Source organism: Hermetia illucens, chromosome 1 (genome assembly GCF_905115235.1).
Source record: "Hermetia illucens chromosome 1, iHerIll2.2.curated.20191125, whole genome shotgun sequence".
Lineage (NCBI taxonomy): Eukaryota > Metazoa > Arthropoda > Insecta > Diptera > Stratiomyidae > Hermetia > Hermetia illucens.
Window position 1 is genome coordinate 40,328,901 of NC_051849.1, and position 27,959 is coordinate 40,356,859.

The following is a 27,959-nucleotide window of genomic DNA, read 5'->3' on the forward strand; positions in this document are numbered from 1 at the left end:
GAACTGGAATTGGCACTGGCATACCTTTTAAACAACTTTTACAACAATGCCCAAGATCCGTGGGCAAATGTCATCTTTGGCTGGAACTACATCCAGTAATCAATGTGTACTCGCAGTATTTCTAGGAAAAAGTTTTTAGAAATTAAAACTTAACACCGTCTCCGTCAGGAGAATTAATTTTTTTGCTTTCTTCTTCAGTGCCGGGTCATTATACGCCCGACATTGAAGAAGGGAACAGGTAATCCCGAAATATCGATATATGCCAAATAAAAATGAACCACCGGATGAGCTGGCCAGATGAGGAGCAGTACCACCTCGATATGGCCCGCAAGATTTCTGTGGAATTCGCAAGGGTTTCATTGCTCTGACAATAAGGAAGGAAAAGGACTAGGATACTGAGCGAACTTATCAGAAGTGGAACAGTTTAGAGTGACCATGGGGAAATATGAACCAACGCGCTCGTAGATTTGTTTAAACATCATTAAGAAAAGCCTTAGGATAGGTGAAAGTACTTATGTTCATTGTAAGCTAAAGTACCAGGTGGGGAAACTTGAAAATTCCGTGGGGAGAGCAATGAAACTTTACATTTGGGAGAACACTTAATACCAGATGCTAGATTAAAACATTTTGGGATAGAAAACATACTAACATTTTCGTTGATTCCATTATTATCATTATGATTTAATAAAAAGACACAAGGCACTTGTATTTTGTCCTTATTTCTTTTTAAAAACGCGCTTCCACCGAGACACCACGCTTTCCACTGCTAAATTTTTCGAATAAGTGGGATGGGCTTTGCCTTACTGAAATCATTATATATAGCAACCTGCTGAGGTAATGTTGTCAATGACTAGCTGTATATGTTTGTAACAATACTTGAAATATTTTATCATGGCAGCCGTAGATCGATCACCAGTTGATGCGCTCATATCGTTGAAGATAAGGCAACGCGCCGTACGCTCTGTAATGATTTTTCATGAAATGTTGACTTTAAACTTTAACACTCCAATCGAAGAGTTTATTTCCCGCAAAAAAACAAACAATTATATATACTTAGACTATGCTAACACATGAAAAAATCAATTAAAATCTGATATGACTAACACCCACTCTCGTTGCTCTCGCCGCGACTTTACTTAGTTCTTCTGGTAGAAATCGAAAAAAATGCATTCAACTTTTACATTTTACAATCTTTAATGTTAAACTGAGTAGCAATTATTAGCTCTTTTTATTTTAATGCTTCAGCTTTTCATTTGTTAATATATATATAATACTTGTTATGATTCACAGTAAATATTTTCCACATAATAGTCCCAAAAATACCATCACGACACCAAGTGCTATATATGAAATTGGAATCTGTTGTTGACGTAGTGTAGGCGGTGTGTAGAGATTTTGCAAATTCGATCCAATAGTTTGTTGCTGTTCTTGAGCGGCTTCCATATTCATTCGTAGTTTTAGTAGTTGCTCCTGCGAGGTGCAGATGGTTAAAAAGGGAATGTAAAGGACAATTGGGTTGTTCAAACAACCTTCCAACAACCTAACTTACTTTCAGTTGAAGATTTTCATGTCTCAATGCACTTTCTTCTACTCGCAATTGCTTCACCTCCTCTATGGCTCGTTGATAATCGTCAGGAATGTTCGAAGGCTGCAATGGATATAATCATTAGGCTTCTAACGGAAAGATAGATATGAGCTAGTACCTTATCGTCACCTCCACCGTTATTAGTAGCGTCTTTGATAGCATCTTCAGGAGATCCTGCAACAAAAAGGAACAGAATTAATTTAGCAAAGCTGGAAAGTTTTCGTTCGGCCTTATTTACCTGTTGCTTCTCCTGATGGCAGTTCTACAGGGGCTTCAAACACACATCTTAACTTTGAATCCATCAGTTCTTCCAGTTGGACTTCTTTCCACTACGAAGAAACACTTTCTCAACAACTTCATATCTATAGAGTCAAACAAACGCTTACCAATTTGTCAAAATTTGTCACACCATCTGGAACAACTAAACTTTGCACCATGAATTTATGTTTGTTTTTTTCATTTGGATCAAAGACAAATGCTTGAAGTGTAACTGTAAGAAAATTAACCAAGGTTAGTGCATGATGTTTATGGAATAAAAGGTTTCGGGAGGCTTACTTGCAATTTCTGTCGAATCATCAGGCGACAATGAACCGAAATTCGGACGAACACAATATTTTCTTGGAGCTGTGGTTTTGATTTTAAATAAAATTGTATGTTCGGTTGGGTTAGTTAACCTCATGTGAGTAGTCACTGGTTTAGTGAAAGGACCTGAAAATTGAATTTTGGAGAAAATGTAAAGTATTCCGACCAAGATTTTAGTTGAAGATAAATATATAATACTTTTATCTTTAATATCCATAGAAGAACGTGGATCTTATCAGATGGAACAAGACCAGATTGATCATCACATTTAGAAACGAACTGCAAATAACTTGCACGACATATGATTGTACCACGGTGCAATTGCGACAGCGGTCACTATCGTGTCAGACGAAGATATCTATCCTGAATGGCAGATAATAGGAGTAGCAGTTAAAAGCAAGAAGTATGGGGATGGCGACCAAGCTTCATGAGCTCCTAAACTCTACTCGGTCTGACGCTACGCCGGAAGATTGGTGCAAAATATCATTTCCCCCATTTATAAAAATTTGTTGTTCTAGCGAAACTAGGATCTGAATGATACGCAACCGTTCAAATCACCCCAGATAGTAGTCTATATGGGTTGTTTAAATATCCTGGCACGATCGAAGGACAATGCAAAGGACGCCCTGGTCAAGGTTGACAAAATAATGCAGGAAGAGCTAAAAAATTAACGAAGAGAAAACCAAAATCATGATGCAAACTAGAAGAAAGACCTCAAACAGACCAAATGTGACACTAAATAATTACAACGTCAAACAAGTCGACAATTTTGTGTGCGATTGTAACAATTGACAACGAAGTATACGGAAAACAACAACAGCTGGACCATGCTTCTCAACAAAACATTCTACCTTCTTCTTTTTCTTCAGCCTTTGTCCCGTTCACAAGTGGGGTTGGCCCGTCGTGATCGGTTTCGCCATTTTATTTTATCAAATGCCTGATCTGGATGCAATCTCGAGGCTTTTAAATCCCCGTGCAACGTATCAAGCCAACGATGTTTCGGCCGGCCTTTTGGTCGTTTACCATCGACTTTACTCAATTTTTCCAAGGTCGGTGCAATCCCATAACCATCGCGGATATCCTCATTTCGGATGTGATCAAACGGTGTCACGCCACTAGTCCATCGCAACATCTTCATCCCCATTACCGCAAGACGCCGTTCATTATCTTTCATAGTCGGCCAACACTCACGTCGATCACCAAGAACACCAATAGAGATGCGAAGCGGTTTTGATACACCCGCCACACTTCGGACTTTACTTTCCGGATCGTGGTAGAGCCACGACTTCTTCTGGCACTGTTGTTGTAGTTTGTGTGGCACACGGTCAAACACTTACTCTAGATCCAGAAATATAATGTAAAGAGGGCGAGATTGCTTCATGAGTAACCGCGCAGCGTGTATTGTCAGTAGTTCCGCAGTTTTTGACAAATCCGGATTGATTCACGGTTATTTCAACGATTTGACGAATACGGTTGCCAAGAATGCGTTCAAAAATCTTCATGGAATCGGAAAGTAACCGGATCGGACGGTGATTTCTGATGGACTACCTTTCTTTACCCATATTGGAACTGTGGTACTTTCTTGCGAGTCAGATGGTGTTCTTCCTTCCTGAATAACCCGATTAAAGAATTCACTGAGCCACAGTGTTGGGTCCCAGCTCTTCGCTTTCCAGAGCTCAGATGCGATGTCGCCAGGTCCTGTGGCTTTTCCTAATTTCATTCGTTTCATTGCCTCCTCGACTTCAGTTGCGCTGACAGTTAAGTCCTTGAGGGTTTAACGTGAGGACCTGTCTTGCGACTTAATCCCACGGTCTTCTTAAGACACGGATTGATTTTGTGACCACAATCAGAGCCCCGCTGAGACAAGCAACAACGACACCAGTCTATACCAAGTGCATGGCTTAGCATTCATACTGGCGGATGCAAGACATACCTAAATCTCTACCGAACTAAGGAGTGCGGCACCCGTGTTGAAACGCCGAGACCCGAAGGTCTCTTTCCGCTTGAGCATAACCACAACCCTCATAAAACCCCCACTAGGGGGCCTACCGCAAATAACCGAGCTGTACCTACATACAACGGGAATTCATTCAGGAGCTACCCCTGTTCCCAAAGTGCCAGTATACCCCTGGTAAGGTTTCGTGACCATTTTGCCACTTCAGATGAGTCCCCGTGCAGATTCGGTTCTGATCGCCCTGATTAGGCCTTTGGAGCATTCGCCTACTGCATCACGGCAGGAAAGCCAAAGTGAGTACAGCGTCTCCCGGTGCCACCACTACGGAGGTTCTCCTCGGCCACTTGGTTCTGGTTTGGCCGACAGGGTTGCCGCCCCGTCTTCCTTACCGCCACCTCTGAGCACCAGTTGCGCTGACAGGTCCAAATGTCGGCAATGATTGTGAAAGTGGAGGATTAGCAAATTCTTCAGTTGAAATTTGCTCGAAGTATTCTCGCCATCTATCCGTTGCGGCTCGACGGTTGGTAAGCAAAGTACCATTCTTGTCATTAACGCGACAGAAGTGTTCGATATTCTGTGTACGTTTTTTTACGGCTTTTAGCAAGTCGATACAGATCTCTATCGCCATCCCAAGTGTCCAGTTTATCGTAAAGATTTCTTGTAATGGTTCGCTCGGGTGACAGCGACTGCTTTCTTTGCTTCCCGGTTGGCATTCTTATCAATTTGCCAAAACATTCTACCTCATACTGCCAAATTTAATAGGTAAAAATGTACACAAGAAAATAAAGTTCATGATATATAAAACATTGATTCGGCGGATCTTGTGTTGTTGGAATATGGTCATCAGTGGCGCCTTTTTTATCAACTTTCAGGATGCCTATCATAACATAGCCAGTGTAAAAGGGGGAATTCGGTATCCCGACAAAATGAATTAGACTAACTGGGCTGACCAAAGTGCGAGACCGGATAAAATAAGCAGGTTCGTTCTGGAGGCCTTCCACCATCAACAGCAGTCTAAAACAAAACTATTTTAACATAGTATTAGAGGAAGCTTTCCGCAACCCTGATATAAATGCCAGGACCACTATCCTTTACACGTCCACCCAGCTGCTAGCGTATGGTGACGATATTGACATAATGGGAAAAATACTCGAAGATGTACAAACAACACAAAATACATGGTGCCAACGTCAGCACTAAACACGAAGACTAGTACTAGTCATCTGAGAACAATAAAGATATAAGAGTTCTCAAATCTAGGGTCGAAAATCACAATCGATAATAGCTATAACGGCAAAATTCGCTTGCAAAACTATTCCACTCGAAACGTCTCATCATTGGGTCAAAGCTCTTACTGTACAAAACAATTATTTTGCCAATCCTTAAGTATTCCTCGGAGACTTTGATTCTTAACTAGAAAAAATTACAAGTTGAAGGGTTTTTGGTCTCCTACAGGAGGAAGACGATTCCATGATCTAAATAACGATGAAATTTAACCCGTTTGTGTAAGAATGATCCAGCCCGGACACTCTATAGGGACAATGCCTGTGGTAGAAAAGAAGCCGTGGTAGACGCTGCCTTAGATGGAGCGATGACGTAGGAAAGCTTGCCAGTTAAACTGTTATGGATATCAAATTGGTGAACCTCGTCGAGTCATTTCGGTTCCTATTGAGGCAAGCCAAGATGTTGATGATGCCGATCTCTCTCGCCGTCCCGAGTGTCCAATTTATCATAAAAGCCTTTACAATGGATCATTCGGATAACAGCGATTGCTCTATTTTCTTGCCATTGTTTTAAATTTGTCAATTTCCCAGCGCTTTATTGACAAGAAATTTATTTTTTCAATATTCGTAATGGGAAGCAGTCGCGTGAGTTAAATTGATTCTTTTCTCACGAAATCCTATCCTTAATTTGCGGCGGGCAAGTTGCTTCAACGGTGGCGTGATTCGGAGGACAGCAATCAATGACTGATATTGAGGTGCAATGATTTTGTAGGTAAGGACTTTGCTATCAGTGAAAACGAAAAAAACGGCGTCATATTACGAGAATATAGTCGATTTGCATTTGACTGTTTCCACTATAAAATGACACAATATCGATTGCGTGAGCTACCACCAAAGGGATGTGTATAGCCGTTTTTACGTCGTTCGTAGTCTAGTAGAATTTCTCGCTAAAAACAGATACCCCACCTGTATTTAGCGTGTAAACATAGATTTATCTGGATTAATCGCACTAGTTTGCTTGCGTCCTCATGCCGTCCATACATCAAGAAGCCTACTGATATCTCTACATGATCGGGGTCCGCCCTGCCGTGTCGACTGAGGTGAACTTCATAGCATTTTTCCCGAGGCTTGTTAAACGACAGATTATTTTTTGTAACGACATTGAAGGCATTTTCTTGGTCGAGAAATGCACAAATAAAATTGTCCTGTTACGAAATATTTTCATATATATAAAAAAAAAACAAAAAAGGTTCGAGTTTGGTGAGACGCCAAGACACTCTTCGGGTATGTTCTTCGAGGCAATTAATAGCTTACCCTTTTGCTAAATTTGCCTACTGACAGACAGCAGATGTTGGGAATACTTTGAGCAGATATCAACGAAAAACCTTTCCAACTATTACCTCTGGAAGTAATACATTCGAGCAGAGAGGAAAACTAATAAGTGAAGCTGAGAAAAGCAATAGAACATTGATATTGTTGCTGCGAGTTCTTCAAACGTGGAGAACATGCAACAGTCTGATTGGTAAGAGAACTTAGCCATTTCAATATATTGGGTTGGGAAAAAAGAAATGCCGTATTTTGTCAATAGATGGCGACACTTAAAACATATCTTGTGTTGTACTTATCGCATCGGGTCATACTATGCCGCGATTTGAAGCCCACAATCTGTGCTACAAGTCTCTCTTTGACAGTGTTGTAATCGTAGGTTTCAGTCTCAAGTTATAGCGCGTCAAAAATGGAGTCCACCAAGCAAGAAATTCATCATATTTTACGTTTATACTATCTGAGAGGTAAAAATGCAACGAAGGCGGCCGAAAAAATTTGTGAAGTTTATGAACCTGAAACTGTAACGATTCGCACAGCACAGCGTTGGTTCGATCCATTTCGTTCTGGTGTAGTGGATTTCGAAGACACACCCCGTACTGGTGGGCGAATCGTCGTAGAAACCGATAAACTCGTCGAAATCATCCAAGTAAACCGGCATGTGAGCATTCGCTCGATTGGCTAGGAACTGGATATAGATCATAAAACCGTTTGGAACAATTTGCAGAAGATTGGATTCCGAGAAAAGCTGGATGTTTGGGTGCCAAGTTCACGTAAAAAAATCTCTTGGACCGAATCAACGCCTGCGATGCACTGCTGAAACGGAACGAATTCAACCCTTTTTTGAGCGGATGGTGACTGGTGATGAAAAGTGGATCACGTACGACAACCTCAAGTGAAAAAGATCGTAGCCGAAGCGCGGCGAACCGGTCTAAACCATTGCCAAGCCCGGATTGACGGCCAGGAAGATTTTGCTGTGTGTTTGGTGGGATTGGAAGGGAATCAGCTGTTCAACTATGCCTGGACCCTCAATTCGGTCCTCTTTTGTGAGCAACTCGACCGTTTGAAGCAGGCGATTGACCAGAAGCACCCCGAATTGGTCAATAGGAATGGTGTTGTGTTCCACCAGGACCACGCTCGGCCTTACACTTCTTTGATGACCCGCCAGAGGCTACGGGAGCTCGGATGGCATGTCCTATCGCACCCAACGCATAGTCCGGACCTAACACCAAGTGATTACCATCTCTTCCGGTCCATGCAAAACGCTCTTGGTTCTATTAAGTTGGCCTCAAAAGAAGATTGCGAAAACTGGCTGTCTGAGTTTTTTGCAAATGAGGGGGGGGGGGGGGGGGGGGGGTTTATAAGTTGGGAATAATGAAGTTACCTTCTAAATGGCAACAAATTTGCGGACAAAACGTCAAATTTCGACCACAAATACGACATTTCTTTTTCCACAACCCAATAGTTTCGTACTATCCTACAGCGTTTTGGTTGCTGATCCACCAAGTGCTGTATATCAATCTGAAGAAAACATTCTTTTTGTACAGCTTCATAGCTTAGTTAGATTCTAACAGAAAAAGGCGTGGTGTTTCTGCAATCCTCGATGCTTTCCCACTAGCCGGCTGAAAACATTAGAGATAGGTGTGGTGAAAACACCCTCACGATATTTATGGTACCGCTTGCGCTTGCTGTCGTATACCGCTTACAGTGTTTTCATCGATCGTCTGCAACACTCTAGTTAATTTGCCACCATCTAGCCATGGGAGATTTGGTGTTTTCAGCCGTTACGCTTCAGTGCGTATTGACCTCGCTTTGAACCGGCCACCAATGTTCAGCAACCAATCAAAATCAGATTTTTCTTATCTTTGCGGTTTACTGACATCGCATTGTTCCCAAACTACCAGTTGCTGGTCGAAGTTAATTGACCAAAACAAAATCGCGTATTGGTGCCAACCGGTCGACCCTGTCCAACTTTCGTCGGCTGCGATTTTTAAAATCTCACCCTAATGTAGGTCGGGTGCAATCTATTTTTAATTACGACTGAACCGGAGCTGTCCGGGGTTGGAAGTCCGGTGCCAAAACTCAGATGACTTCCATTCTGTCGGAATGACTCCCGACCCCATCCCTAATAGCTCGCATTCCACAATGACTCGAGAAATCACCTAATCGCCTTCAACCTCCGACCATGTAGGCTAATGTCCACAATTATCACGCACGATGCCCACACACGTCGCCAGTGCTCCAATTTCGAAGGAAACTATCAGAGCGTTATCGATCGCCGCTCCTGTGACGATGGCCTACACAAACATAATCTTCCGCTGCGAGTCATGTCCTCGTTTGCTGGGGGCCCACCTGCACCGCCTTTTGCCGCACCACATACTCATTTCGCTGATTCATCCCTTGCACGAAACTTTGTTATTATCCAACAGAAATCTGCGTGTGCAAGGCAAGTCGGGCTCAATCGGTGCAGCTAAACCAGCTCATCTGACAGCACAATCGATCGGCCGACCTTCCACCTTTGAAAAAGGCCAGGCCCGAGGATTACGGCCTGCGACACTCATTCCGTGCAGGTGCTGGAGGGCTCGGGATAATTCCCACCAACGCAAACGCCAAACCAAATGTGCACTTTGCTCCCATCGTTGAAAATCTCCAAACGAATCGACCCGATAACTCGCTTTTATGACTTGAAATTTTTCCTCCACACAAAACCGCAGGCACTCGCACTGGGCATTTTGATATCATCATCGTCGTCATTTGCTATGCACAAGATTTTGTATGGATTCACGAAAATTTACATACCTCGAAATTTCAGTTCAGTTTGAGGCTCAATGATTAACAGTTGCGCTTTCTTTTCCATTGTAACTGATTGAACTAGCGCTAAGAATGCAAAGTGTAACCTCAATTAACGACAGATACGTTCGTCACAGTAACCAATATTGCCCCGAAATCACCACTTTTTCCCAATTATTATTAGCACACACAGAAATTACCACGATTTTGGCAAACAACAATACGCATGCGTCACTTCTGGCGCACGAGATGAGAACTAATGGGAACCGTCGTAGGGTGTGCAAGCGACCTGGTCAGTTTGAAAGTTGATGAGGTAATCGGGTAAAATAGTTTGGTGGAGAGAAATTTACAAAAATTAATGTTATCTTTGATTGTTTCTGTCGAAGCATGGACTTCAGAAGATTCTGATGAACATTGAGAGTTCAAATTCATGGGGAGGCTGCGATGTTAGTTTCAAACTTGCAAAAGATTTGTTCAGTAACCGTCATTCAAACACTGCATTATCGACTGGACGACAGGATGGAAAAATAATTAAAGCCTTCACAACTGTCGCCCTTCGAGGAAGGAGTTCCAACACATACACACCCCAGGATGTCGACTTTTGGCAGACACTTGAGAGGCACATCATGGGCGTTGCAACGAAACCAAAGTTCAGATTTTTTTTATTCTCAAAATTCCGTTTTTGTCGGGTAGGTTGAATATAGAACAAAATTAGAAGCAGTTGGAACTCAAGATGTGGAATGTTGGGGTCTGTCGTTTTAAATGATTACTCCCTGATTAGCCTTTTCCAAGTGGAGCACGTTATGCTCCAGTGAAAACCGAAACCAATTAACAGCTTTGGGATAAGGATAAGGCTCCAAGTCATGCTTGTAGAGATACTTTAGTGGAAGGTTTTCTATTATACATTTTATTTGAATTAAATTTAAAACATAATTTGATGCATTCAGTAGTGGTCGAGGCTTTCATGGTTCGCAACGATGTATTGAACCGTGGACGCAATCTTGTTTCCTTGGATCAAAATTAAGGCGCATGCTTTTACTTTTGTTTATGTTGACATTTTAGTGTATCAAGATCGAATGGAAATCCCCTAGATACTAAACAGTTTTCTTTAGATTTGTATTTTTTGGCGTATTTTGTTCAGTTTTTGGGTTTTGCAAAATATACGATTGTTCTAAATTGTAATTGGCAAAAGAATTAATCTTCAAGCCTTATTAAGCCATATTGATCTCATCGAAAATTGCAAAAAACAACTAAAAAATTTAAATCATTTGACAAATCGACGACTTAGTTCTCCAGTGAACAGACTGATTTGCAGACATTTTGCAGTTCCTTAGTTCTCGTGTCAAATTCATTTTTTCGTGGAGCCGTGGAACTGTCTGACGGCACTCGTTCTGAAGTCAGAGAGGAGGTTATACCGGTTGTGATCTAATAAAAGGAAAGGTGAGGTGAAAGTGATTTCAGAATTTGTTTGAACGGTTAGCAACGTCTTAATTCATTCTATTCAAGTGAAAGCACACGATGTTCGTCGCAAGGAGGGGTTTTAATGGCTTGTATCCAAGCTATTTGAGGTAATTGCCAGACCGGGCGCGATATCTATTTATAATTGGGTTATATAACTTTGATATGCGGTCAATTTAATAGAATCGCTAAGATGAGCCAATTGGGAGACCTAGGAAGCGGTGCAGGCAAAGGAGGCGGCGGTGGTGGCTCCATTCGTGAGGCTGGAGGAGCCTTTGGCAAGATGGAGGCTGCTCGCGAGGAGGAGTACTTCTACAAGAAGGTAAGGGGAGTGGTAGAACCTAAGGCGCAATTTGCTAATCAAAAACTGAATTCCATGTTTTGAATGCGTTTTAAATATTGATTGATTTAAATTGAAATTTTTTTGGTAGAAACTGGATTTTAGGGTTTTTTGGCACTTGGAGCTTTGTTTCTTGTGTTTGCCTTGGGGGGAAAGGTCGAGGTGGGGTAGCCCTACCTCTGCGTTTATTTTTGACCAAATATTGGACCTGTGATAACGAGCAAGTGTATTCAGCTGGTCGTCAGCTGTTCTCAAGGAGAATCCAATTTGCTTTGGAAGATTGATCGGATTTTCACATGAATGGTTCCGCAACTATGTCCACCAATCTATTTGGGGAACAACAGGAATTTTATCTTATTTGCGAAGCAACCAAGCACATTATGCAACCAAAGGGATAGGGCGCTGTGCTTTGCACTTCGCATTCCGCGAAGGCAAGATATGCTCGAAACTGCGCCCAAGCTAATTTGGCTAATGATCACAAGTTCTCTGGCGGCTATAAATAGCTCATCATGTTTTTTTGGCCTATGGAAACAGAACTTAACAAGATAAACAGTTTGTTTTCGCTTTGATGACCTTGTTTAGGGGTTATACATGAGCTACGACATTGTTGACTGCTGTTGTATCCCATGAGCCTCACAGGATGATGGTTTCTTTTTTAAATAAATAATAATTTTTAGCTCCGATGTAAAGTCCATGGTTCAAATTGTTCATCTTAGGAGTAGTATTTACTATGAAGGATGTGCAAAGTGGTGGATTTCTGATAAATTTCCGCATCAATGCTATGGCCCGTTCGATAACTACCGTTGATTTGGCTGGTATAATCTTTCGCTATAATTAAAGCTAAATGATTTTTTTTTTATTTTTAATGACTGAACTTACAAAACCCTTGTGAATATGTTTACATAAAGTTTCCTTGCCACAGGATTGTGCTTTGAGCTGGCGTCTGAGAATACTTTCAAAGTATTTTCAGCGTGTAAATGGCGACTAAAAGGAGTAGAAATCTGTAGGTTAGCTGTCTGTAATATTCTAAACTATATTGTTATTGAAATGGCAGCAACATTCCGACTATAGACACTGAGCTCATAGCTACTTACTTTTGTAATCTAAATCGGTCTATCATTGATTTTGGGGATGTGCCGCACATTCTTCGACAAATTATCGGCAGCTCCCAGAATAAGCATATTCGGTCGAACCATTTGACCATCAAACAGAGAAATAGCAATCTTACCATATAATAATAATAATAATCGTTGGCGCAACAATCCATATTGGATCAGGGCCTTGAAGCGTGTTAGAGCGCTTCATTCAAGACCGTAACGGTACGCTACAGTACACTGTAGGAGGCACTGTGTTCAGCATTGCGCTCGCCCGAGATTATTACCCTGATTTGACTCACGTACTCATTCACAGCTGAGTCGACTGGTATCCGACGTCAAATCACGATACAAATTCCACTGCCATCGGTGAGATTTGAACCGCGACCTTCCGTACAACAGCCTTGTGCTCTAACCACTTAGCTATCTGGACACAATCTTTCCATAGGCAGACCAATATTGAAGGAAAAGGTCTTAGAATTCGCCGCAAAATATTTAAATTGTTCTGCTTTTAGAGCACGTGACGATTAATTCATTAATCAAAAATAGACACGAGATCTATAAAAAAATATATTTTCTGAAGAAAGTACGGAAATCAAGAAGCCATGGATGATTGGCTTGAAGGACTTCCCCCAATATTGTCCCATAATTCGACTGTTAAAGATATAAACGATAAGTCTTGAAAATGTTTACTAAGGGGCACTTTAGTGCTAAAAGGAGAAAATTTTTTGACGGAACGCATAGCAAAAAAAGGGTATTTATCAAGAAGATTATAATCGGGAGATGAAATTGCCTAGGGAAACTTCGCATTTTTGCAGGCCAAGAAGATACCTTCCGGTGGGCGGGGCTTTTCAGACAAGATTGTAGTTGCATTCTGCGCATCTTTATTGGTTCCAATTTGCGTGATGACAGTAGTGCACGTGCTTACGTTTGTAAGAAATTTTCCAGCTTAGTGCCAAAATCAATCGTAGAAGGCGCCGATCCGAATATGTTACTTTATCAACTTCCTAGCTTTATTCATTTTCATTTTTTGTACTGCTTTTCTTTGACTGGACTCCTGTGTGCAGGCTTCATGGTAACTAAACTGATTGGAGCTGACATGGCTCGGTCAAACAAGTTGAAGTTTTTAATGCAGTGAGGACAGATTCTATATATGCAGTCACACAGTCACACTCGCAGTCTCTTTTTCATAGAAAATGCATAGAATGCGAAGATTGTGTGAAAGAATTGAAGAGAATATAAGTTCCTGGATTCCCTGAGAATTTGTTATGACAGCGGCAGCTGAAAAATATTGTATGATACTGGTCGAAAGCAATCATTTACAAGTGCGCAATTTCTATAAACCCAGGTAGCTAAAGTGTCTATAAAATTTTGTGCGACGTGAAATTTTGTTGTGTTCTACGTAAAAGAATATAGCAATGCCTTGTGAAAAAGAAAAAGGCCAACTTGCCAGAATGGAAAATTCGGGTTGCACAATGAGAGCGATGTTGAGGAAATTGGTAGGTCCGACGGAGTTGTGCGGAATTTCTTTAGATTAACGGGAAAATACAGTACAGAAAAGTATCCGGGAGGAAATAAAAAAATCGGGAAAAGAGAAATCGCCCTGATTAAGGAGAAAGCTACTAGAAATGAACTTTGGTTCGTTCCAGATCAAGGCCAAATTACTTCTTCCTATTAAAAAGAGACGAGTGCAACATATTTTCCATACTGATAACAGCATTAAATATAAAAAGCTTGCTAAAGCACCTCACTTACCACCGACACATAATAAGGCTCGTCTCAAATTGGCTAGATCGTGGATGAAATGCGAAGAAGAATAGAAGGCAGTAATTTTTTTGAATAAGAAGAAATTCAACCTTTACGGCCCAGCTTGATTTAGCGCATTTTGGCACGATCTAAACAAAATGAAGCTCCTCGAATAAGTCGCAACTTTAGAGGCAGTGTTATGGTTTGGGGGACATTTTCTTTTCCCGGTAAGCTTTAACAGGGAATCGTGCCAACCAAAATGAACTTAGTAATTTATACTGAGTTTGCCATTTTGGTGCCACACTTAGGTGAGAATAATAATATTGACTGGAATACTAGCGAGGAAAGTCTATGCGAATGAACGCCAGGTTAGCTCCGTACTTAACTTAAAGAAAAAAAATTGAGAATGCTAGGACCAAATCGAAGAAAGTACTTAAAAAAACACAAAACCTTATTAAAATCGGTTTATTGTCTGTCTGTCTGTCCGTCACGCGCATTTTTCTCGGAGACGGTTGTAGTGATTGACACCAGAGAACTGTAGAAAAGTGGGAACTGTGAACACTCACGCATATAGTGAGTTACATCCTCTTACGTCGAATTTAACGGGGGGGGGGGACCCCATACATGCAAAAAGGGGTATACATTTTTTTTTCATCATTTTTTCATGTGGGGATCAAATCAAAGGGCTCGGTTATTACTTTTCGAAGCCGGTCTTAGTTTTAACATTTGTTTGCAAGGTGGGGAATGCGGGGGGTTGAAAGTGATCATTTCTTTAACGAACCTCATTCTTAGAAACTACCCAACCGAAAAATCAGAAAAAAAATCAAGAGGTTGCCACTATATGGTGCCTTAGTTCTGAAATACCCTCCATATCGATACCTGTTCAAATAAATAGTAATAGTACATTACTGTAATGTTTAGTAATTGACAGCAAAACCCCCTTAAGTTCACGATATTTTGCAGCAATGTAAGCTACAGCTTGATCCTGCCAAATTTAGTGAAAATCGCACTATTACTAACAAAGTTATACTAGGTCAAAGGTGTCGCTTCTGTGCGAATTCAAGACTTCGAATGTCAATAACACTTGAAATATTTTATTTTTACATAATATATGCATATATTACGTGCTACATACAAATGGGACAAATGCACAATTTTTATAAAAGAAATACACAAAACCTTTCATACCTGAAGCGTCTAGCTTCCGGTTTCCCGACTTGTTGTAATCTAAATCGATCTATGATTGGTTTCTGGAATGTACCGTACATTCTTCGACAAAGTATTGGCAGCTTCCAGAATAAGCATATTGGTTCTGCCCCCTCAAAACCAAATTTCACTAAGCCGAATTATTTTCTAACACAAACTGTTAGGACATTCATTGGCGCTCCCACCAACTTTCTATATAAAATTCAATCTGACTGTCGAATCCCCCTTGGTTCCTTATCTCCTATTTTGCCAGGTAAGGGCAGAACGTTTCGAAATGTTAGAAGAAACAGAGCATGCAAACATCAAACAGAGAGAAATAGCAATATTCCCAAAGGTGGACCTATAGTGAAGGGAAAGGTTCTAGAATTCGCAAAAAACCTGAATTGTTCTACTCTCAGAGCCTGCGACGATTAAGCTAGCAAATCATAAATAGACATGGGATCTATGAAAATATTATAGGTGAAAGAGCAGGAATGAAGAAGCAGTGGATGATTGGCTTGAAGAACTTCTTTCAATATTGTCCTATAATTGAACCGCTGAAGACATCAGCGATAACAGTCTTTTTTTACTAGTGCTTATCAAAGGTCAAGTAAGTTGAAGTTTTCAATTAAAGGCAGAAGCAACAAAAATCATTACTGTCGACAGGTTGGTTGATCGGTGAGGACAAGAATATGATCGTTATATGTAGTTCAACTTACAAGGTTGTGTTAAACAAAATTTTATCAGAATCGATTCGATGTCTGGCTGTAGGTCTGTCTGTCTGTCACACATGATTTATTCGGAAACGGCTGTACCAATTGTCACGAAATTTGATGAAAAATGTGGTCCCTTTACATACAATGGGTGGCATCATTTTACACTGCATTTAAGGGGGGAGGGGCTTCCCATCCATACGAAAGGGGTGTACATTTTTTTCACAGAACATGGTCATGTGGGGTATCAAATGAAAAGGCTCGTTTAGTGCTTGATGGTGATCCTACTTTTAATATTGGGTATAATATAGGGGAGTGAGGGCTCAGAATGTGTGCCCCTCAGAACTTATCCAACTGAAAAATTTGAAGAAAATCGCAACGGTGCATCCATATGAAATCTAAGCCTTATTCCTATATCTGCTGCAATAAAGTTAATAATAAAATAATAGCATGATACCATGTTTTAGAAATTTGCCATGAAAACTCATGAAAGTTCATCCTGGCGAAATTTGTTACAAGGAATAATACAATACACAATTTTGGGAAGTTTGAAGTTTTGAAAATCCAACTATTATTAGTCAAGTTATAGAAGGTCATAATTGTGTATTTCACGTGAATTTATCGGACTCTAAGACATCATCATATAAAGTGAAACTTATATAAACCGTGGACTTGGAATTTGGATACATATCGAGGAATATTTAGAATTTTTAGGTATGTTCGCATGGGAAAACGTGCATAGGAGATTTCCGACACAAGATGAACATAAATTCTGTATAGATGAAGCGTCCAGTTTCCAGTATTCTGACTGACTTGTTTGTTATAAATTTGTTTGCTTTAATCTAACTATTCGTGTCAAGATGTTTTCAAACCACATTTTATGTACATGCGTATTTGGCTTTTATATGACTTTTAAAGTAAATATATGTACATGTATTGGATGTACAACTTAATTCGGTCCGTTTTTTGTTTAAGAAACGCATAGATTATCTTTCCAATCTTAAAATAAAATTATTTAAAAATTAAAATATTATTCGAAATATTGTCCATCGTTAGCTGCCATTTTTCGGGTAATTTATGGATTCCGTTGCGAGAGCCAAGAACGAATCGAGTCAATTTTTGACACTATCTTCTGAAGTGAAGCATAACCCAGTGGAAGTGTCTTGCATGGATCGGAAAGGGCTTCCGATACTTATTTTTCAAATCGTTTTTAACCAAAATAGTAATATGAGGCAGGACATTATCATGGTTAAATATTATGGACTCGGATTTAGTCACGCATTCTGGACGTATAGCTTTCTTTAAATGCATTAATATTTCTCTGTAGAAGTATCTCGTGAGTTCATTGCCTAGACACAATGGATATTTGGCTTTGGCGTTGATGTTCCTGATTGGCCGCACTTTATATACGAACTTTTGTTTCGAGTTGTTACACTGAATCCATTTTTCGTCTTTAGTTATAATTCGAACCCGAAACGACTTCCGTTCAGGCAGGATTTCGTACATGCAAAATCGACGTTCGATATTTCTTGGTTTAAGCCCGTATGGGACCCAATAGACCTCCCAGCGTTAGATAATGACTATATGTTTTTTTAAGCCGAAATAGTAGTTTCACCTACCAAATTATCATATCCGTTAAAAAAAAACCAATTTGGAACGCTCATTTGTTAATTATAATGGTATCAAAATTGGATTCTCACAAGGCGGAAAAGAAAATGTGGTGACGTCATCGAGCGAGCAATTTGAATTTTATCTACGTGAACGCATTCGGTTGAGTGTTTGTTACTTGTTACCTTTCAAGTAGTTAATCCTTCAAGTTACTTTACGTTTCGGCAGTAATGGCAACAAGCTATATAACAAATTCTGACATTTTTACCTGAACAGCAATAAAACGTATGTTTCTGAAAGGTTCACAAGCCCCAAAAAAATGGATTTTTACTGAGCGGGAGTCGGACCTTGGGCACGTTAAATATTCTGCGCTATCTCTTCTCTTGTGACTTGATTTCAATGATAGAGACACAAAATTCTAACGCAATCGTATATTATCAATTAAGATTGGAGTTGAACTTTAAAAATGTTAACTAACATTAAAATGTTCCTCACAATTCAAACCTGACTCCAAAGAAACTGGATTCCGTCGGACGATGGTGATCCACTTCTTCCGAAAATCTTTCGGAACAATCAAAAAAGCGTTCTGAGGGGTTTTATGGAGCAGGCATGCAGCAAGGCATGAAACAATATTTCATCGTCCTTTTTAGCATTTCACGTTGGAAATTAATATTGACAGTTTTATATTTTTATGAGCAACTGCTAGTTGCCGGTTTAGTGAAGTTTTTTGGGTCTATTCCTTGCGTCCGGATGTATTTCGCATCTTTGATTCATTTCAAAATAGCTTGTTGAGTAACTTCTAACGTTCTTGCGAATTCTTTTTTATTGTTTTATACGAATCTTGGGCGAGTAATGTTTCTAATTCTTCAACACTAAAGTTTCCACTTTTAAATCATCGAAACCATTCTCTGCAAGATTTATCCCATGGTTCGGATACACCATAAATTTCCACTAGCATTCGATGCGCTTCAGCTCGAGTTGAAATTGAAATAGAAATTAAAAACTTTTCGCAAGTGGTGCTTATTTGGAGTGAGATTCGGCATTTTCAAAGTTTTAAAAATTAACTTATTGTGTAAAACACAAAGGTTTCTTGTTAATATTTGATTGACAGATGTTGATACTTCACACTCCGGGAAAAGTCAGTTGTCGCGTCGGCCATCTATAGCACCTTGAGCCATGTTTTGGAAACGGTCAGAATTAAGTTATGGTCCCAATATAATATATATGGAGTACGTACATGTGGTTGTGAATTTTAGTTTCTGAAGTCGAAATTTCTATAAATTCAAAAATTTTTCGTCTTAGGGTGGTTTTATTCTATTTGTACGCATTTCAGTTTATCATTTTGGCGTGCAGCCAACATGCTAGCATATGCCAACAAATTGAAAACAACTGATGCCCTATCCAGTTTCGCATTATGTATGTGCGGCCGTGAGGGTTTTTTTACAAGTTGTACACATATCCCCATCTATCTACCAGCGTATTTGTAGCAAGCCAAGGGGTTGAATATACTGTGTATATTGTGTGTTGTAACATTCATAATTTAGAAACATTCAAACAATATAGAGGAAAAATACGAAAATTTATACATATTGAAATGTGAGTTTTGTCTGGCTTAAGAAGTCCAATTTAGATAGAGGTCTGAGGCAAACACAGAGACACGCTTGTCTGACACAGGAATGTCTGAAAGAGGTAGAGCCATTTGTCTTTCTGCTCTTTAGGGCGGACAGAGACATTTGCCTAAACCAAATTTATGTCCAGTTGATAGTGTTTTCAATATGTATATGTTACAAATACATTAGGCAATGTGCCGTTTCCAGTGGAGGTTAGCAAATCTATCGTGGTATTTTCAGTGGGCGGTAGCAAATTTATCATGTTGTGTGGTGTCGTTTCAAGTGGAGAGGAGGCTTTACCAGAGGGTCATTGGGAAATCCGATGCAAGGACCGACAGGAGGTAGACCCAAAGAAAAAAGCTTCAAATAGTAATGCCAAGATGCTGGTATAAATCTGGATGTGTAATGAAAAAGCCATAGATATCACTCCAGGTTGCTATTTTGTTTCCCCACAACCAAACCAGCGAAAGGTAATTGATGGCCCAGCTCAACAAGAACGTGATGGCCTTAGTTATCGAGGAGCAACTGTAGGAAATATAGTGGAAAGATTGGCGATAATAAAGCCTCAGGCTTGGAGGGAATCCCTAAAAAAGCTTTGAAGCTGGTAAAGAAAACTAGGCACGAACTATACGTCTTCGAGGCTTGGTTAAAGGAGAGAATATTAGCTGCTCAGTAGGAAAAGTTGGTGTTGCTTCCCAAATCCAATAAGGTACCTAATATCCAGCAGTATATCGTTCGATCTACCCGTTTCCGCAGTAAATTCAGCCGATGATCCCTTACTGGTTTTCTATTAGGTTTAAGCCTTGCGCAAAGGCGAGCTATGGCAAATGATCGATTTTTTGAGCAGCAAGCCAACAATTACATGTGATTCTAAGCATTGTGTTCTTGGAATGTGGAGTGGATTCGAGAAAAATGATCGGCGGCGATTAACACCTCGGAAATCTGTTGTTTCAACAGCTGGATATTTTTCTCAGCATGTGTAACATTCCCAGTCATTTGGATAATCTGAATAAGAATTTTTCCCGTCGTATCTCGAATATCATATGTTAATACTACCCTACAGAAACGGATTTCACGCGAAGTCGAAACGCAACGCGATATATGTATATATATATATATATATATATTTGGGAGGAGAGCTAAAGTAAATAAGTGCCGTATTTGATAATAACCGTAACAATAGTTTAAACTAAAAATCGGAAGTTAAGAATAAACAGAACTGATCCTTTGCAAAATTACAATCCAACGCACGTGAATCTCATGATACTTTCAATGGATAGTTCAGTACGAAATGCTAGTACATCCAGTTTGACAAAGAGGAATATCACCTTTGATATAATTTAGGTCGATTTGTGACTAGACTTCGATGGTCACATCTTTTGCCCTCCTATTTACTAAGTTTTCTTAGAAATTTTAGATTTTGTTCAACGCTGAGGAACGTGTTGGCCACTGAACAGTGTTGTTGTGGAAATATGGGGGCACAACAGGCATAGCATGAACAGAGGTATTATCTTGTTAAAAGATATATTGTGAGTTGAACGTAATTTCCGTGATTTGTTACTTTGTCGTTAATATTAAATCTGTTTTTTCGTCAAATTTAATCTCTATTAGTGGTTGATCCGCAAGCCATTCCCGATACAAAAGAGCCTCATTTATATACCAAGCGTGGGACTCATGAATAACCGCAATGCGTAGTTTGAACAGTTAATCATACCCATTTAAAATGGTTATATTAAAATTAAATATTTTCTCTATCCGAACAATTTTAAATTAAGAGCAATCAAATCCAAAACGTTCGTGGTGCACGAATTGATCAAATATTATAATTTTAACAGGGTAAATAATTGAAAGTTCTTTTTCTATTAAATAATTGAAAAGCTTTGCAAAACAATTATATATCAATTGTTTTTATTGATGAATTTTGCTAACAATGCTTATTTGGTCCTTTCGGATTTTTCTGAGTAAGGGCAGGAAATTGACAAAGAAGCCTTGTTTCTGCACTTTTGCTTCTTTTTACTCGCACCATCCAATAAACTTTGACTAGCTTCAATCTGCTTTTTTGCTTGTTTTCGAAATCACCTGCTTCTGGTACATTCTGAACAACATAATAATTTTACAAAAACGATCATCGTCATTTTCATCAACAACTGCGCCTTCTGCTGATACGGTAGTTGTGCTAATTATTTCTTCCTCAGTTAATGACTGATAACCGGTGTCATTTTTATCGCTATGCAACCATTCCCAAATTTCTGTAATTCTTAAATCAGAGGTTATCGATATGCCCCTTAAAATTTTTTCTGTTAATTCTCGAACTGTAAATACCCAACAAATTCATTCTGATTTCAGAGAAAAAATCGCTGGCTTACTTTGACATTATTTAAGCTTTTTCTGAGCAAAATAAACGACCGGAAATGTATTTACATTGCACTTTTTAAAACATCGTGGAAGTTGGTAGCTGGTAGCCAATAATCAATGCTAGCATTCGTGTAGAAATTTGTTATCATTTATCAGTTCTTACTTGCACGTGCCCAACCCATTGTAGTTTTTGCAGCTTCGCAATGGTCGATGCAGATGGTAGGTTGTATAATTGTAAAGCTCAACGTTGTACCATATATGTCATTCTTAGCCCTTTATTATTGGTTCCTAAGTCTATGGATACGGTTGCCATTTACCCCTAAACGGGACATAGCGCATCAACTAAGCCCTTTTGCCATCGTTGTCGATTTGCTGAAATATAATGTATTTCAGGCCGCTCAAGGATTCCTCGAGAAGTTGCATCCCTTTTCCATTGTGCTCCTGTGTGTTCCTGGAGCGAGCGACTCATCGGCCAACCTGGGTTATTTATTTCCACTGCATGGCATAGCCATCAATGGAGTTGTCGCTATTTCTTAATGTGCGATATATCCACTGTCACTTCCGCTTGCTGATCAACCGACCACCGGTATCTTGGTCATATGTCAATGAAGTTCAACGGGTATCTTGGTTATATGTTGATGAAGTTCTTCAAGGGGAACCAAGTTTCACTCCAATATGGTTGCGTCGTCGAATATTCCTTTCGAGGTCGACTTCAACGCTTCTCTTGTTATGCGCATATAGAAGACAGCTCCCTAGCTGATTGCAATGTGGTAAACTTGTATGCTCGTGCTCTGCAGTTACTTGAAACTTAGGCTTTGCGCTCCAACTGCTTTGGTATTCAGACCACCCACCACAATGTCACATTTAGTTGCTCATAGAAAGTCTATTCCTCTTTTGTATGGGAAGTCTCCGTTAGTGCGTAGCATTACTATTTAAATGTTCCTGATTTTGGCCTGCAATTTCTCAATCAGTGACCTGTTCGAAACCGGCCTCCAAATAATGAAGCTGCGCCTTGTGGTAGTAAGTAGTAAGCATTGGCTCGATACCAAGTCCACGCTTACTTCTAGCGAATTATTAATCCTGAACTCAAAGGGGAGTCACTGGCTCAGCAGGATATAGACGCGGTAAGTTAACAGTGGACATTATTGATAAAGCCCCACTGACATTCCGAGATGCCTGGGTGTTACCTGACTTCCTCTTTCGTACTGAAAACGTAATTGGGACCGCCTTTGGTGGGGTTAAACTTCTGTGGCCCTTTCTTATTTGTCTAAGATCATCCGCTGCTTACCCCTAATTATGTAAATAAGATGATCGAAATTATATAACAATCTCTTAAGTTAAGTTTTACCTGAAAGTTTATTAAAATCGGATTATTGTCTGTCTGGGTGTTTGTATATCTAACGCAATTTATTCGGAAACGGTTATATATCTATTGGGATAAAATTTGGTATGCATACAATGGATGAGATCATTTAATGCTATGTTTAAAGGGAGTGTAATGAACCTAAATTGAGAAGCTATCCACCAGCGCAAAGCTATAAAATAAAACAGAAAAGTGGCGGAGGTCCTCAAACTCCCTAAGTGCAGCTCCACTGAAGAATATTTGCTAGCTAGGCTTGGCAATTGGAAGATTCCCTTTAGATAGTTTAGTGCCTCAGAAGTCATGAACGAAATTTAGATCATTGAGATCACACCAGGATCTATTATAATGGTTTGTTTCCATATAATGAACTCAGGTGAAGGCCTAGACCGGATACCAGTTGTTGCGCCGTTGATGATGAACTCAGGTGACTGCTACGATTTTTCAGTTTTGGTTTGTATCCACCTGTTAAAATGTCAAAATATGTAGATGTATGTGGTTGCTTGCCGCACTAGTGCAATTAAGGCATGCCGCGTCGCGGCAGTTCTAAATGTATGTATTGTCGCATCGCGTAGCGTATATGAGATCGTACTTTAATGATAGTCAATAATTTCTGATTTCTAAATTTAGTCAATAACTCGTAAGACAAAGCCTGAGTCAATATAAGCAAATTTTTTTTCACGAATTCTTCTATTGTAACTAGTAGTTGTTACGCCAAGCTCTTTGCTTGAGAAAAACAATTCCACTTCGACCAATTGCCATCCAAAACTCCCCAACAAATCAAAGCAAGGCGCGGTGGCCGAGCTGGTTGAGTATCAGCCTGATCTCGTTTTCTTGGGTTCGAATCCTGTTCTGTCATGAATTTGTCATGATTGTTTGTATTCGCCTTTGCTTTGTGTGGCTGCTGCCACTGCTTGCCACTTGCACAGCATTAAGTGCGTTAATAATGAAATGTAAGCACTGCTTCATTGAAAATAAAATAGGCAACAGACAAGAAAAGAAGACTGTGTGAGTGCACTATATTCAAGGAGTAAACAGAAGACAGGCAAATCAACGACAATTGTCCGCTTCCTTGCTCAAAATTTTCTTTCAAGCGAATGCTGAGGTGATCGACCAATCGCTTGGAACAAAGGGCTGACCGTTTTTCCTCTTGTAGTGGACTGTGCCGGCCGGCTAACTTAGGCAAAATGTATTCAACTCTTGACGGGCATGAAATTATATATATCATTGCAAAAGGAACAATCGTCTTTTTGTTGTTGAATTGTATACAATTGTTTTATTATTATATAGGGTCTACAAATAAGTTCTGTCGGTTTTCACAATAGATGGCGTAGCTTGTTTTTTATTCCATTGAACCACATTTCCAAACATTCATCGGAAAGCTACTGTCAATAGGCACAAACGTCAGTATAAATTATTTAATTGAAGTGTAAACAACAATAATTTTTTCATCAACGAAAATGGCCAATTTTGTACCAAATAATGTGTTTTTGCGGGGAGTTCTACTTCATTATTTCAATATGAAGAAAAAAGCAACCGAAAGGCATCGCATTTTGGTGGAAGTTTATGGTGACCATGCTCTATCTGAGCGAAGGTGTCAGAGGTGGTTTAGACGGTTTAAAAGTGGCGATTTTGACTTGGAAGACGAAGAGCGCGCCGGACGGCCAACAATTTTTGAAGATGAAGAATTAGAGGCATTGCTCGACCAAGATCCATCGCAAACGCAACAAGAACTTGGAAAAACACTTGGAGTCACTCAGCAAGCCATTTCACACCGTTTAAAAGCAATGGGAATGATCCGAAAGGTCGGAAATTGGGTTCCGTATGAACTGAAGCCAAGAGACGTCGAACGCCGTTTTTTCACGTGCGAACAACTGCTCCAACGATAAGAAAGGAAGGGTTTTTTGCATCGAATAGTTACTGGCGATGAAAAGTGGATCCATTAAGATAATCCCAAGCGTCGGGCAACGTGGGGATACCCCGGCCATGCCTCATCATCGACGATCAAAGCGAATATTCATGGTGAGAAGATCATGCTGTGTATATGGTGGGACCAGTTGGGTGTGGTATACTATGAGCTGCTAAAACCGAACGAAACGGTCACGGGCAAACTCTACCGACGTCAAATGATGAGTTTGAGCCGCGAACTCAAGAAAAAACGGCCGCAATACCAGCAAAGGCATGATAAAGTTATTTTGCAACATGACAATGCTCGTCCACATGTTGCACAGCCCGTTAAAACATATCTAGAAACGTTGAAATGGGAAGTCCTACCCCACCCGCCGTACTCCCCAGACATTGCTCCTTCTGATTACTATTTGTTCCGGTCGCTGCAGCATGGCCTGGCTGACCAGCACTTCTCCAATTACGAGGAACTCAAAAAATGGCTCGATGAGTGGATAGCGGCCAAGCCGGCCAATTTTTGGCGCGATGGTATCTATGAATTGCCTGAAAGATGGAAGAAAGTTGTGGCTAGCGATGGGCAATACTTTGAACAATGAATGTATAACCAATTTTTCACAATAAAGCTTCAAATTTAACAAAAAAACCGACAGAACTTATTTGTAGGCCCTATATAATATTTAGGGTTGTGGGAAATTTTAAGGTTGAATGGGTAATGCGAACAATGAACGAAATGAATTTTCCACCAGTTCGGTATAAGCCAATAGAGAAATAAATATGGTTCGCATACAGCGAAATCATGAAAATCCTCGATAAGTTTTTTCCGGAATCGATCTTAATTTTGATATCAGATATTAACGAAGGTTAAAAATTTCATATTTCAATCAAGGACTCATTTGGAGATCCCACTAAACCGAAAAATCTGGAAAAAATCATAAAATAATTCTATAGGACACTTAGGCTCGAAAAACACTGTCCACCCCGATATCTGCTCAAATAAAGGTAACAATAGTGTATTATTATGCATCGTAAAGTAACTGGAAACACTCACATTCAAATGTCAAATCGAATAGAATAGGCGCCAAGACCAAATCTTTACTCTGACTTTTTTTTCCAAACCTGTCCGTGAGTTCGTTCTGGACTTGATTTTCAGAGTCTGTTTTTGTCATTAGTGTCTCGAATAAGTTTTGATGGCATAAAGGCAACCATAATTTGGTATAGAGTATCTTTATAAATACTACCATACGCTGGAAGAGTTACTGGGAGGACTGTAGATTCTTGTGTCCCAATACATCTGTTTGGTAGAAGATATGAAGGTACCCTGAAGCGTAGAGAGAATTGGGAAGTCCCAGAGGAATGCGTTGCGGGATATACGGAAGTCTTCTACACCGATGGCTTAAAAACAGAAGAGGGTTCTGGAGCCGGATAAAAACGAGAAGAGGGCTTTTCCTTTGGGACAATATGCAACGGTTTTTCAAGCCGAAGCTTATGTGATCCTAAGGGCGGTAAGCTGGGCAATTGACGAGCGGTTGAAGGGCGGACGCATGGCAATCTGCAGTGATAGCCAAACTGCATTGAGGGCGTTGAGTAGTCCTCTGATCACTTCGAAAATCGTTCAGGAATGCAGAAACGGTTTGAACTCTACCTCTATATTCAATCGGTGGAAATACTCTGGGTATCTGGTCACTGTGGCGCAGAGAGAAATGAAATCTCGGATGCTTTAGCGAAAGAGGGGTCAATCTCCCCTATGCCGGGACTGGAACCAGCAATTGACGTATGAGTAGCATTGGCTAAGTCAATTTTCAAAAACTGGGAACAAGCTTCCCACCATGACAGGTGGCAGAGCCTAAATGCTGCTCGAGACACGAAACTTTTCCTGCCAGAACCGAACATGCGGACTTGCAGGTGTATGTTGGGCATTCTGACAGGCCAAAATTCACTAGCTGGGCATATTTTCAGAATAGGAATTATGCAAGATGTCCCTCCTGTGATGAGGAAGCGGAATCCACAGAGCATTTCCTATGTGAAACCTATGGACGAAATTCTGCGATACGTCAACGAATCCGGAATATTCCGTTAGACGGGGGTAGCGAGCCAACACGGCCTGAGTGCTCAGAAGCTATAGTTTCTCCCCCACCACACACACAAACATACGCCAGCTGGAAGTCGACTAAGTTATTTGCCTCTTATTCGTTCAATTTCGTTACATCGAATCTTGTCATCTGATGGTTGATTTTCATATTTTCACTTCTCGACATGCAATATCTTGATTTGGCTTTGATGAGGTAGTGGTTAAAAACGTAATCAGCTTCAGGGAAAGAGTTAACAGTAGTGCTATTGCATGTGGTCTCTTTTTCAATCATAACATGGATGTTAGAAGTGAAGAGATTTAAGAGGAATGAAAATGGGTATAAGCTCCGCTTTTTTCGAAGGAGAATATTCTGTGTAATTATGATATTTGAGGAAGTGGGGTAGCGAGACGTGTACAGGTGCCCGCATTTATAGGGAATTTTTACGATGGTTTTCATGCACAGTTTGAAGGATGATGGAATGTCACATTATATAATCCAATACGATATCAAGGTGTTCTGGTGTTGATCTTGCTTGCCGTATAGCAGTACGTGGTAGCCCAACAGAAAGCGTGAGCAAACGTTAGAAGAAAGAAGACACCTCAACTTCTTTTGCTCTGCAATTAGATTGTGAAACGCATTGTAAATGAGAGCATCTGTTTTTGAAAATATCGATATATGCAAGATAAATAATTGTCCGCCACTTAGTTCGACGAAAAATTGTCCTTTCCTTGATTTAGATGTATTAATATTTGGCTATTAATGTCGTAATAGATTTTAATTTTTTAAGAAATTTATGATAAACTTCTGATTTGTGCTTTTTATTTCTATTTAACAGCAACAAGAGCAGTTACATAAACTTCACAATGATATGATCAAACAAGATGACTTCCACAAGCAACAGATTGCAGAACACGAGGCCGCAATCAAGCGTCATAAGGAGTTCCTTGAGAAGATGAAAAAATAGAATTGTGTAGCCGATAGTACAGAATATATTGTGTTTTTTTATTCGTAATTTTCGTTTTTTCTCTGCATGCGATACATTCTTAAACATGGATTTAA

The 27,959-nt window shown here is 40.0% G+C and overlaps 2 protein-coding genes across 2 annotated transcripts; one reads left to right on the top strand and one right to left on the bottom strand.

Annotated features, from left to right (window-relative positions):
* Positions 1 to 1,004: 1,004 nt before the first annotated feature.
* On the bottom strand, positions 1,005 to 9,717 carry LOC119646344 (vesicle-associated membrane protein-associated protein B/C-like). Its single transcript, XM_038046778.1, has 7 exons — positions 9,467 to 9,717; positions 2,141 to 2,293; positions 1,972 to 2,075; positions 1,824 to 1,914; positions 1,704 to 1,759; positions 1,550 to 1,648; positions 1,005 to 1,470 (listed from the first exon to the last, which is right to left on the bottom strand). The coding sequence occupies exons 1-7, from the start codon at positions 9,522 to 9,524 to the stop codon at positions 1,285 to 1,287; spliced, it is 747 nt and encodes a 248-aa protein (XP_037902706.1). The 5' UTR covers positions 9,525 to 9,717; the 3' UTR covers positions 1,005 to 1,284.
* A 1,034-nt stretch (positions 9,718 to 10,751) lies between these two features.
* LOC119652023 (ATPase inhibitor A, mitochondrial) lies at positions 10,752 to 27,912 on the top strand. Its single transcript, XM_038055960.1, has 4 exons — positions 10,752 to 10,897; positions 10,964 to 11,025; positions 11,099 to 11,237; positions 27,736 to 27,912. The coding sequence occupies exons 2-4, from the start codon at positions 10,976 to 10,978 to the stop codon at positions 27,862 to 27,864; spliced, it is 318 nt and encodes a 105-aa protein (XP_037911888.1). The 5' UTR covers positions 10,752 to 10,897; positions 10,964 to 10,975; the 3' UTR covers positions 27,865 to 27,912.
* Positions 27,913 to 27,959: the final 47 nt, after the last annotated feature.

Excerpts from the sequence above, each read along its gene's own strand:
- LOC119646344 (XM_038046778.1), bottom strand. The coding sequence starts at position 9,524 with ATGGAAAAGAAAGCGCAACTGTTAATCATTGAGCCTCAAACTGAACTG. Across the intron at positions 2,076-2,140 it reads TGATTCGACAGAAATTGCAA|TTACACTTCAAGCATTTGTC; the intron begins GTAAGCCTCCCG and ends ATTTTCTTACAG. Across the intron at positions 1,471-1,549 it reads ATGAAAATCTTCAACTGAAA|GAGCAACTACTAAAACTACG; the intron begins GTAAGTTAGGTT and ends TGCACCTCGCAG.
- LOC119652023 (XM_038055960.1), top strand. The coding sequence starts at position 10,976 with ATGTTCGTCGCAAGGAGGGGTTTTAATGGCTTGTATCCAAGCTATTTG. Across the intron at positions 11,026-11,098 it reads TTGTATCCAAGCTATTTGAG|AATCGCTAAGATGAGCCAAT; the intron begins GTAATTGCCAGA and ends TCAATTTAATAG. Across the intron at positions 11,238-27,735 it reads AGGAGTACTTCTACAAGAAG|CAACAAGAGCAGTTACATAA; the intron begins GTAAGGGGAGTG and ends TCTATTTAACAG.